The following is an 11,600-nucleotide window of genomic DNA, read 5'->3' as shown; positions in this document are numbered from 1 at the left end:
GGATAGAGAGAAATACTGTTAACTGATGGTACATGGAGGGGATTATAATCAATGTAATGAAACAAGGTATATGATTTGTTGAATGTAAAACTGATGATATACCCTGTAAACTTTCACTCAATCCACAATTAAAACCTTAAATTTAAAAAAAAAGAAAAGAAAACGCAACTCTCATGCAGTTTACAATAAAAAGTTAAAATAAAATATAATAATAATAAAACAGAACATAGTATCGTTGCTTGTCCTGGAGGGGAGAAATCTCTAGTGGGCTCCGGCAATTCAAAGAGCTCACAAAATGGTTGTGGAAGGGATGTGACAGCAGATTTCCTGGACCTAGATGGTGTTCCTGTTGGCCTGGGTGTTATCTAAGTTCAGTGCAGTCAGTTCTGAAGTAGTTCATGGGGGCTCTTCCTGGAGCTGGTTTCAATGTCTAGTAGGATCATAGGGAAGCTGGAGGCAGGATGGCTGCTGGTTAATTGCTGGTCTGATGATTCTGTGGGGTTTGTAGGTCTAAAGTCAAGCCCACGGCAATTCAGGAAATAAACTGGTCCATTAAAGTGGCACAGCCAGCTCCCAAACTCACAGTAGTGTGGCTCCCAACCACATGGCTCTGAACTCCCTAAGAGCAGGGTCTTTGTAGGAGGTGGATGAGGGTAGAGCTGGTCACACCTTTGGTCATCAGGAGAGGAGAGGGGAAAAGAAGAAATCTTACATTTTTTGTCACCCGTGTAAATACACTCTGTCAGGCCTCCATCCACTGTCAAAGCTATTTACAAGATGGTCAAGCTGTATCTGCCCAGCTGTTCAGTCAGTCTCCCTCTCTCACTGTCCCTGGTCAGCCTCTCCTCCCAGCAAGCACTCCATCCATTTCTCTAACACTTTTTCTGAAGTCCAGGGTGCCAGAATTTTTACCTGTGTCTGTTTTATTTGTATCTTTGTTGCAGAGGGTCCATTTAGTACATGGCTTAGTCTGCCATCTTGCCTGGCTCACCACCAAAAACTCTTAACTTCATGGTCTTTTGTTCTTGAAGAGTTCAGTCTTGGTTTACAATCAATGTCCTTATGGTCACTGGGGGAGTCCTCTGGTTCTGAACACAAATCTCTACTTTTGAATTCCCATGCCTCCTATCCTCTTTAGAAGCTTTCTGCATCATACAATATTTTGCCTATAGAATCCTTCAGCATTTCAAGTTGAGACTTGAATAGTTTCTTCAGTTCTTTCAGCTTGAGAAATGCTGAGTATGTTCTTCCCTTTTGGGTATTTAACTTCAGATCTTTGCACATTTCATTATAATACTTGACTTTGTCATCTCAAGCTGACCTCTGAAATTTTCTGTTTAGCTCTTTTACCTCCTCATTCGTTCATTTGCTTCAGTATCTCTATACTGGAGAGCAAGTTTCAGAGTTTCTTCTGACATTCATTTTGATCTTTTCCTTCTTTCTTTCTTGTCTTCTTAATGACCTTTTGCTTTCTTCCTGTATGATGTTCTTAATGTCATCCCACTACTGTTCTGGTCTTCAGTCATTAGTGTCTAATGCATCAAATTTGTTCTTGACATTTAAATTCAGGTGAATATGATCAAGGTCATATTTTGACTCTCATGGACTTGTTTTTAATTTTTTTCAGCTTCAGCTTGAACTTGCATATGAGCAATTGATGATCTGGTTCACAGTCTGCTCCTGGCTTTGTTTTAACTGATGATATAGAGCTTTTCCACTATCTCTTTCTATAGATGTTGATTTGATTTCTGTATATTCCATCTGGTGAGGTCTATGTGTATTTGTGATGTATAGTCATCTTTTATTTTGTTTAAAAAGTATTTGCAATGAAGTAGTCATTGGTCTTGCAAAATTGTATCATGTGATCTCAATCTGTGAGATCTGGAGAGACCGTAGCAATTGTCTGACCCAACTTCCTTGTTTTAATAAGTAAACTGAGGCCCAAAGAGATCCGAGATTATCTAAGATCACATATCAAGGTGTTAGCTGAGCCAGGTATGAGTCCCAAACCATTGTACCACACTACCTCCCTCAGTCCCCTGTCTTTGCCCCAGTTTTGATATCTGAAACTGATGATATTTAGTGTACAACATTGTAAGTACACTAAATACTATAGAATTGGCCACTAAGCATCACCGAATTGTACATTTAAAAAATAGTTAATTGTATAGCAATGATACAACTTCCTAAAGTATCTGGTGTGTTTTTGAGGGAGGGTAAGTAGCCACAGGGGGGATGGAAACCAGAAATTCTTGTCTGAGTGTCCTAGGATAGAGGCAGGGTACTAGGCACTATAGAAAAAATGTTTTTAACAAGGCATTTTAAGCTGAAGGCTGCTCCTCCTCAAATTGTGAACCTGTCTAGGCCTTTCCCCAGGCCAATCTCTACTGAAACCTTAAGAGGAATCAGTATTTTTATCTCTGATCTCTGCAAAAGGCACCATTTTTTACCCTGAGGAGTCAACTCATGGACAGATAGAACACTCTCCCAACTCCCTGCTTCCTAAGTTCTCCCCTGGGGAGATCACTGTGGAGTGGAAGGATGACCACATTGGCAATCTCTTTACTTGTCCTGGTCATGTGACCAACTGAAAGTCTATTTACAGAGAGTTCTACATAGAGCCAGAAGTCTGCCAAAATGGCTGGATTAGGGTTAAGCAATTCTTCCTCAGAGGGGCTCTTGAGCAGTCTCACCTTCTGGAAGCAAATTTTCCACATGGCAGCATATTCTTGAGTTGGTATAACCGTGTTGAGATCTATCTGAGGCCTGGTCCCAACCTAAAGTGTAGCATCAGAAGAATGCTGCTCTGTCAATTAGGAGGGTTGTGGTGGGGATGAGGTAGTGGATTTTGCAATGCTCTGAGGTCTCTGAGTTAAAATTGAACAAGCCCAGCTGGCTAAAGCAAACTGATGATGATGGTACAGCCTTCCCATCTTCCACATCCCAATGTTCGTTCCAGTCTCTCCCACCCTCATCCACCTCTCATCACATGCTGTCAATTCTTCCTGCCAAATGAGCCGCTGAATACAACTTGTGGGGCCACCTGGGTTTTAATGGAACACTCTACAAGGTGCAGAACAATGACTCTAAAGCTGTACAAGAGTCTTCCCTCTGGCATGCTATTCTCAGAGCACTCCACATGTAGGTAACTGCCAGGGCCACCTTCATAAGTTCAATTTCCTCCGCTATAAAAATAAGCAGCAAAAGCAGGTCCTTTTCCAGATCCCTTCCAACTTTGACATATGAGGTTTTAGCTTCTTGAGATTCCATGGCCTCCCTTTCTGAGTGCACAAAGCCTGCCAGCCCTTGTTAAAAGGCAGCTAGTCTGTGGTTTGGCACCACTGCCCAGCAAGCATTTATTAAATCAGTAGGATGTTGTCCCTGCTGGCCTGCAAAGAGAACACTAAGCTCCAAAAACTTCCTGCAGCAGGCCTCCTTTGGAGAGTGCTGCTCAGAGGGGTGAAGAACAAAACCATTCAGGTTCCTGGCTGTGCGCCAAGATCCTGTTCACTAGTACTTTTGCCCTGTCTGCACGGAGAACTAGTGACTGAAAACATCTGGAAGCCTGTTTAAGACCTGGGCAACTTCTCTCTCTTTCCTCTCGGGGCGACTGTTCTTGACCCTGGTAATCCAGACTGACCTTTGACAATGTCCCCTCCCATCCAATCTTCTTTACTTTACTCTGCAACAATTCTCTAATAAAATCCATATGAACCCAGCTGCTAACAGCTCCTGGAAGGTCTATAGGATCTAACACCTGCCCCTACATTCCTTAAGCCCTAGTAGCTAGGGAAAAAGAGGACTGAGACCCAACTCTTGTGTCTGTGGATCGCCTGTGGATCATATGGTTGAGTTGTGGAGAGAGGGAGTAGGTGGGAAGAGAGAAACACCAATGATAAGGGTTTGCTGAAGGTGGGAAAGGCAGCTGCAGGCAAAGAATGCACAGGTGTGTTGACAAAGCTGCTGAGTGGCCCAGGCAGAAGCCCCCAGGCCTGGGCCTTCCTCATTCCCAGTGACCTCATTTTTCCTTGAGTAATTAGAGACTCAAGGAACTTTGGTCTCCTCAGGTCACAGAGGGGGGAGGAGGGACAGATGGGCTGAGAGGCCAGAGCGTATGTTTTACCAACCTATTTGTCCAAGGTTAGCTGTTCCTGCTCTCTCCTTTGTGACCTGGTGAGACCAAAGTTTCTTAAGTCTCTAATTAACTATTCAAGGAAAAAATTACTGACTATGAATTACATGCTTGGCACGTGCCTGGTGCAGGGGAGAGATATATTAATGAGCAGAGCAGAACTGATTCCTACCTTTTAGTCCCACTCACTTAGAAATCCTGTCTGACTGCAGGTCACAGTCTTGAAGACACTGGTGGGATAAGGTGAGAGCATTTTGGGTCCCAAAGATGGGAACAGCCAGGCTAGCAGTGCTGGGTCTCTGCCACTTTAACTCCAGCTTCTCTGGATGTGGTATATGGATACAGGTTTCCTCTGGCTGAAGTCAGAGCTCTGATTCACTTTAGTTTTCTTTTTTCCATCAGGGCAAAAGTCCAAGAAATAAACAAACACAATAGGTGAGGAAAAACAGGTAAGCTATTTGAGGTTTATTTATTAGGCTGCATTTATTGGGCCTGACATGTGCTTTTTTTTAAAGCCTTTCTTTTGCTTTCTTTCCCACCCAGCTGAGATTTTTGCTTGCTCTTATCTGAAAGTCCTGAACTGATTTCATTAATGTTTCTATTCTTTGCTGTGATGAGTCAAAGACCAGTACAACATTCCCCAGAGGTGGAGGGTGGGTTCATCTCAGAGGACTCTCAAGGAGCCTATCAAGGCAGATCTGGGGAAAGCCCAATCATTCTGCTGTCAGCCTAGGTCTTTGTGGAGCACAGAAACTGATGTCCTTCTTGGAGTGCTGCCTTCATCTCATTGAACTGAGCCAACTGGCAGGCCTCTTCCAGCCCCAGCCAGCGGTAGGCTTGGTGCTCATGGGAGAGGCGGATCTCCACGTCATAGTTCTTCACCTCTGCCAGCCAGTAGATGACTGTTTTAGGCTTCTGCCTGGCCACATAATTGAGCTCCCTTCTGAACCCTTCAATGATGGTCAGCTGGCCTGCTTCTATGCCTGCTTCCTCTTGAGTCTCTCTTAGGGCTGTTTCCAAGTCATTTTCTCCTGGATCTACATGGCCTGGTTAAGGGAAGAGAAGAAGAGAAGGGAAAAAAAAGTCTACAACAGCTCCAAAAGCTGTATTTTCCTGGTTAGATGACTTAAAGTTGGGGTCTGGTTCCACATGACTTCTCTACATGTTCCTAAAGGACTCCTGGAGATTGGCCATATCCTAAAATGCCTGGGAAGCGGGTGCAGGGCAGGTCTGTCTGGCTCTGTGGGGCTTGGACAGTCCCTCTTCCACACTCCATCTTCTCTGCAGAAGACCATGTGTTTGGCAAGTCTGGTTTCAAATACTGCTCTGTGATGGCAAGAGAGGGCCTCCCCCAGATCTCAGTTTTCTCATTCTTTAGAGCTTTTTTCACCCCATGTTCTCAAGGACCACTTTTCCCTGGGAGACTTCAAAGTGATTTCCCCAAGGAGGAGCAGTCCCTTCTTGGCAGGTGGAGAGCAAGCTGAAGAGACAGTGCTTCACCTACAACCGAGAGTGAGAACCTAACACGGTCTGCAGTTGGACCCAGCAGTCCTGGGGCTAGTAGACAGACTCCAAACCCTGTACAGCTGCACTAGCAGCTGTTTCCAAGTAGCTATCAAAGCTTTTTCCAGATTATTTTCATCTTTCTAACAGAGCATGGGCAGATTTCAGTTTCATAGGGAAAGACCTAACGGGAACTTAGACTAAGGGCAAGCCAGTTTTAGGAAAGTTTATTGGCAAGACCTGAACCCAGGCAGACAGATGCCAAAAAACTGTTGTATGAGAACTTGAAGCTTTGCAGACTAGAAGCAGCCCTCTGCTTGCCTTTAGGCCCTCCCCACAAATTCTCAACTTGTACAGGGGACACTAAGAAGAACTAGGAGGGATATGGCCATATTCCCCTACACATGCAGTTTCCTCAGGAAGGGCTGCATCCCAGTTCATCTTCAGCTTCTGTCTAAACATGGCCCTAGCAGAAACTCTTAGTTGGTCCCTTCTTGGTGCTATACCCTAGCCCTCCTCCTTCCCAGAGGTCCTCACAGCAGTGCTCTGTGTCAGCTGTTTTCCCATAGTTCCCATAGAAAACATCTAGGAGCTAAGCACTTAAAAATCCATTTTAGCTCATGTGGTTTCTGGGGAAATTTTGTCTGTTTGTTTAGCACCTTATATAGCCATGCAAACAAGGACAGGTAGGCAATGCATTGGAGCAAGGACAGGGGGAGGACAAAGGAGGCATTAACAGAGGTGTGTGGAGTCTGTGAGCACACCTCTCCCAGAAGCATCTATTCAATATTCTCCCCTTCAATGTTAACAAAGCAAAGTTTCCCCAGGCCTAAAGGAAAAGAATTAGGAGAGATCTTTGACATCTTTCCATGTGAGGTAGCATGCAATGTGACAAGGAGACAAGTGCGAATAGTCCTATTCATAGTATTTGTGACACTTATGTTTCTTTCTTTCTTTTTTTTTTTTCCAACTTGTTTCTCCCCTGTGAAATTTAAATATACAAAATGTATTTGTTTCCTGTTCCCATTTCCTTGTTTCCTCCATCCCTGGATCCTGCTTCATCCTTATCCTTACCCTACACCCATTTAAAGTTCCCTTTTCCTTCTGACTGGGGACTGACTGATCGCTCTAGGTTCTTCATCCCAACTGGTGCCAGAGCCATAATCTGTCAGTAACTCTTGAGACCATCCCAATGGCCTCAGCTAAAGACATCTCTCCCCACCTCTTTTTTTTTCTTTTCCCATTTCTACCTACACAGCCTGACTTCTCTTTCAGGACCATCCAGCTAAAGATTTCTTACTCAGAGCTGGGATCAGAAATACTGGTTAATGAAAACCAGTTAACTTACAAGTGAACCTTGGACTGATAGAGCCCAGGCCACTAGTTTTCACTGTTCTGCCCTACTGAGGCTTGACCAACTCCATGCTAGGTGCTAAGTGATGGACCCAGGGCATGTGTGGCTCATCAGACTGCAATCCCCAAGTCTCCACAATCCTCACAAACATCTGGTCTGAGAGGGACCCTCTCATTTCTTTACTCCTCCATTCCTGCTAGAACATGCAGATGACCATAACCAGAGAACCCTCCTTGTGTGTGTTTCTAACTCAATACATAGCTATACTTAGAAAATTCTCCAGAAATCCTAGCCTCTGTGTATTGAGTTCAACCGGAAAAACCTAGTGATGAGGACACATGACTAAGAGTCAAAAGAACTTAATCAAATGAAGTTATAGATGGTTATGGTGGGAAGGAAACAGGATTTTCTAGTTTGACCCTTGACTGACAGATGAAAAACTCAAACCCAGAATAGGTAGGTCAAGACTTAACAGTATAGTCAGGACTTTACCCTAGCTCTTTCTCCTACTCAGCCATTTACTATAAAGGCTGGAAGTCTGGTGAACATTCCTCTCAGAATAACTAGGTGCTGTGTGTAGTCTGGAAGTCAGTCACAGGATTCTACTTCTAGCTCTGCCCTGGCCTGGCACAGAGATCTTCTGACTAGAAAGGATCAAGAGCTCCTGCCCACCTCACCCCCTCTTGCTGCATGATCTCTGGGAAGCAAGCCTTGTACGGGGCTTGGCAGAGTAGATTTCTGAGTAGAGTTTGGCATTTCCCCAAGAGTCAACCCCCTGGCCTCACACCTTTGGGAGGAGTCCAATGATGAATGCCATCGGATGCTTGTAGCAGCAGGAACTCAATTGAACTGTTGTCTACCTTGGGGATGAGGCGTCTTCGGAAGATGATCAAACCACATGCTCTCAGGGCCATGGTTGATCTAAGGACTTAAAAAAGAAAATGAGGGGCAATGGGACATTTCATAAAACAAGATCCCTACTTGCAGGCAGTACACCCTGGTGCTGGAGTGTGGCATAGACTAACAGTGACTGCATCATCCACAGAAGGCAACATGCCAAAGACCAGTGGGAGAACCATGAATCAGAGATGAAACCTTTGTGAGTAATTATAGGACCTTGGCCTCTACCGTCAGTCAATGTGACCTCTATCTCAATTCCTTAGGTCTCCCTGCTAAAACCCAGGGCTGGTATGCATTTGTTTAGAGACTAGAGTTGTTAGAGATGTTCAGAAGCAAACCTGCTGAACTAGGAGTGTTTCAGTGGGTTTGCTTCTGAAGATCTCTAGTCAGCAGGGCCTGGTCTCTGGGATTGCAGAGGCAAAGAAGGAGCTAATGCTGAGGGATAGCCGAGCTGATGCAGAGATGGCTCCTGGAGTAGGAACTGCTGCCCTCCACAGGCCCCATGTTGGCACTCAATCAAGACAAACTTGCTTCTGTCACAGACATAAAAACAGGCCCAAAAAGAAACCTGCTCCAGGGCACTTCTCCAGACTGCCAACAGAGGGAAGCGTTCCTCTAGGGAATAGTACTTTACTTACTGAGAAAGGAAGGAGTCATTCCTCATCAAAAAATACTAAACACACCCAATATCTCAACTTTCCAAATTTCTAAACCTGGTAATTAGAGTTTTTCAGGATTGGCAATAACCTCAAAGAGGGCTTTTTAAATGGCTTGTGCTCTCATGTACTGCGGGTAAAAGAGTACATTGGCATATCCCCTTATGGTTATTTGGTAATAATGTTGTTATTAAGAGCCATCAAGTTGGTTCCAATTCATAGCAACCCTGTATAGGTTTTCTGAGGATTGGATGGTGAGTTTGAACCACCAACCTTGCGGTTCAAAACAACCTTGCAGTCAAGTGCTTATCCTACAAAATGCAAACTACAACTCCCTCAGACCAAGCAATTCCATTTCTAGGCATTGTCACATATAGAAATATTATGCTTTAGATGTTACACACAAGGATGTTCACTTGTTAATAATAACAGAAAGAAAAAAGGCAAAAAGAAAACATCCATTAATGTTGTTATTTTGTTGTTGTTGTTTATTTAGTGCTGTCGAGTCGGTTCTGACCCACAGCGATCCTATATAGGGTTACCGAGGAGCAGCTGGTGGGTTTGAACTGCAGACTTTACAGTTGGCAGTATGGTGCTTATCCTAGAGTGTCACACCAGAAGTCCACATTCCACTAGTAGGGGAATGGTAAAATAAAACACAATATATTCATATGATAAAATATTGCAAAGTCATTTTTAAAAATGAGATAGAGCTAAATGTGCTGCTTGTAAGATTTTCAGACATATTGAAGTTTTTTAAAAAGCACGATTCAGAATAGTATGTATAATGCGATCCTGTTTGAGTTAAAAATACATACAGGGGATTCAAAAAGTTCGTCGGAAATGAAATGAAAAGATAATGGAATTTTTCCACAGTTTTTTTTTAAGCCCCCTCATATGTAAAGCAGTGGCAAGCTCTTATTAAATACTGTGCTATATTTCCTTGTACTACCTACTTATGCTAAGAACTTTCTCCATTCTGAAAGCCAGAAGGAAGCACCCTGTCACCACTGCAGATGGTGAACACAGATTTCAAATTACTGGTTCAAAATTTAGGCAGAAACAATTACCTGATCATCAAGTTCCCTTCCTATAAAAATGTTCAGAAAGTGGTAGAATGTTGTAGAGAGATATGTACAGTACCTAGCTCGCGTCTTAGGTAGAGTCCCATGGAATGAATACTGGAAGCCCTAGAACAGTTGTGGTGTGACACAGTGGGATAATGCATTAGACCACAAGGTCAGTCTGAACTGTAAGGTGCTGGTTCAAATTCACCAGCTGCTCCTCAGAAACTTTATACAGAGTCTCTATGAGTCGGAACCAACTCAAAGACTCTTAACAACAACAGCAAAAATAGGCTTAGAAACCCAAGACTAGGGGGCACAATCCTCTGCTTAAGACACCATTCCTCCACACCACTGCCACCACCAATGTAGCATGGGAAAGCAAAGATGTCTGCATGGGGCCAAGAAAGACAGGCCAGGGGTGGCCTTGTGGAGCCACTAGGAAGAGAGAGGTGATAGCTGTTAAGTTCCATTGAGTCAGTTCCGACTCATAGCCACCTTGTATATAGCAGGGTTTCCAAAGAGCAGTTGGTGGGTTTGAAATGCAGGCCTTGCAGTTAGCAGTCCAGTGCTGATCCTACAGTGCCACACAAGTACTCCAAGGAGAGAGGAACTGGCCAATATTTACCTATAGGGGTGCTTAGGGTATTAGAAAGGAGCACTCTAGCAAAAATGTATCTCAGTGTGGATGCCAATGTGCAAGGGTGATCAAATCTAAGAATCTGGCCAGCCAACCATCTTAATGGATCCAGAAAAGCTAAGAATAGATGTTCACTTTCTACCTATGCTCTGGACCCATGGAGAGGACAGTTCTATAAGACAGAATTCCTCACTGCCTTTTCAAGTGTTTGGCTTGGGCCAGCTGTTCTCTATATTTAGAATTCCTGGTGTTGGACCTGTGGAGTCCTAGTACAGCACTGTAGGATAAGCACTCGACTGCAAGGTCAGTTTGAGCCACAAGGTCAGCAGTTCAAATTCACTAGCAGCTCCTTGTAAACTCTATACAGGGTTGCTATGAGTTGGAACAGACTCGATGGCACTTACCAACAAGGCCGGCAGTTGGGAAGAAAAGCTGGATATAAAGTGGACAAAAATAAAAGGACAAACTAGAAGCTCTAGAAACAAATTGGAACCTGTGAGGAGTAGAGCTGGAACTCATGAGGACACACTGAAGCCTGTGACTTCCTCTCACCATCTCCAAATGCCATTACGTAGACAACGACCTGCAGAAGGTAGAGCTCTTTGCCACAGCGTTGAATGTACACCTGGTCCAGGACTCGAGAAAAGCTGGGGGAAGAGATTTAGCAGGAGCTGGGGAAGTGGCAGGCCTGGTTCTGTCCTTTGCCAGCAGATCAATGTCAATGTGCATTCGTGGCCACAGCGCCTAGTGTCCTGTTCTGTCCTTCACAGAATAAAAATTGACTGCTACTTCATGTCAGCTTTCCAAATATTACACAAAATTCTCTTGTGATCAACCCTGATGTGGAACTACACAAGCAGGGAATTCTGGGAAGCAGAGGTTCCAGCCTAGCTAAGTCAACACAGCACAAAGCACGTATACCTAGTGCAGTAAACCTCTGGGTACAGGAAAGAGACAGACTGAATCTGTTTCCTTGGGGCCCAGCACAGCAGCTCTCAGCAGATGTTCACTGACTCCACAGAACTCTCTCCCTACTTTCCACAAAAACAAACGCTCAGGGTATGTTCTGGGGTCCTGGGAAAAAGCGCAGTATTCTCCTGAAAAGTGACATTTACATAAAAATCAATGGCGCTATTGTTGGGGATTTTCTGTTTTTCTGGAGACCACAGAGCTGAAACTCTTCCGGGGGTTTAAAAGTAACCAGCTTTCACACAAGGACTCCAAATGGATTCAAACCTCAGGGGGTTAAGAAACACAGCATCCAATATGCAAATATGCCTGCAGCCAGGATTGCGGAGGTGAGAACTCCAGGCTGACAGCAGGCAATTCACACTTCAGAAAAGTGGCAAAG

General features: G+C 44.2%; 1 protein-coding gene across 1 annotated transcript; it reads right to left on the bottom strand.

The window, feature by feature from the left end:
- Nucleotides 1-4,861: 4,861 nt before the first annotated feature.
- On the bottom strand, nucleotides 4,862-7,903 carry NUDT2 (nudix (nucleoside diphosphate linked moiety X)-type motif 2). Its single transcript, XM_006863159.1, has 2 exons — nucleotides 7,777-7,903; nucleotides 4,862-5,178 (listed from the first exon to the last, which is right to left on the bottom strand). The coding sequence occupies exons 1-2, from the start codon at nucleotides 7,901-7,903 to the stop codon at nucleotides 4,862-4,864; spliced, it is 444 nt and encodes a 147-aa protein (XP_006863221.1).
- Nucleotides 7,904-11,600: the final 3,697 nt, after the last annotated feature.

This window comes from Chrysochloris asiatica, unplaced genomic scaffold (genome assembly GCF_000296735.1).
Source record: "Chrysochloris asiatica unplaced genomic scaffold, ChrAsi1.0 scaffold00053, whole genome shotgun sequence".
In the NCBI taxonomy this organism is placed as follows: domain Eukaryota; kingdom Metazoa; phylum Chordata; class Mammalia; order Afrosoricida; family Chrysochloridae; genus Chrysochloris; species Chrysochloris asiatica.
Note: the sequence above shows the minus strand (reverse complement) of the source record. Positions and strands in the feature narration are given on the sequence as shown.

What these genes read in the sequence shown, in the direction of transcription:
- NUDT2 (XM_006863159.1), bottom strand. Translation starts at nt 7,903, where the DNA reads ATGGCCCTGAGAGCATGTGGTTTGATCATCTTCCGAAGACGCCTCATC. An exon ending in TCATTGGACTCCTCCCAAAG is followed by an intron (nt 5,179 to 7,776) that starts GTGTGAGGCCAG and finishes TCCCTTAACCAG; the next exon opens with GCCATGTAGATCCAGGAGAA.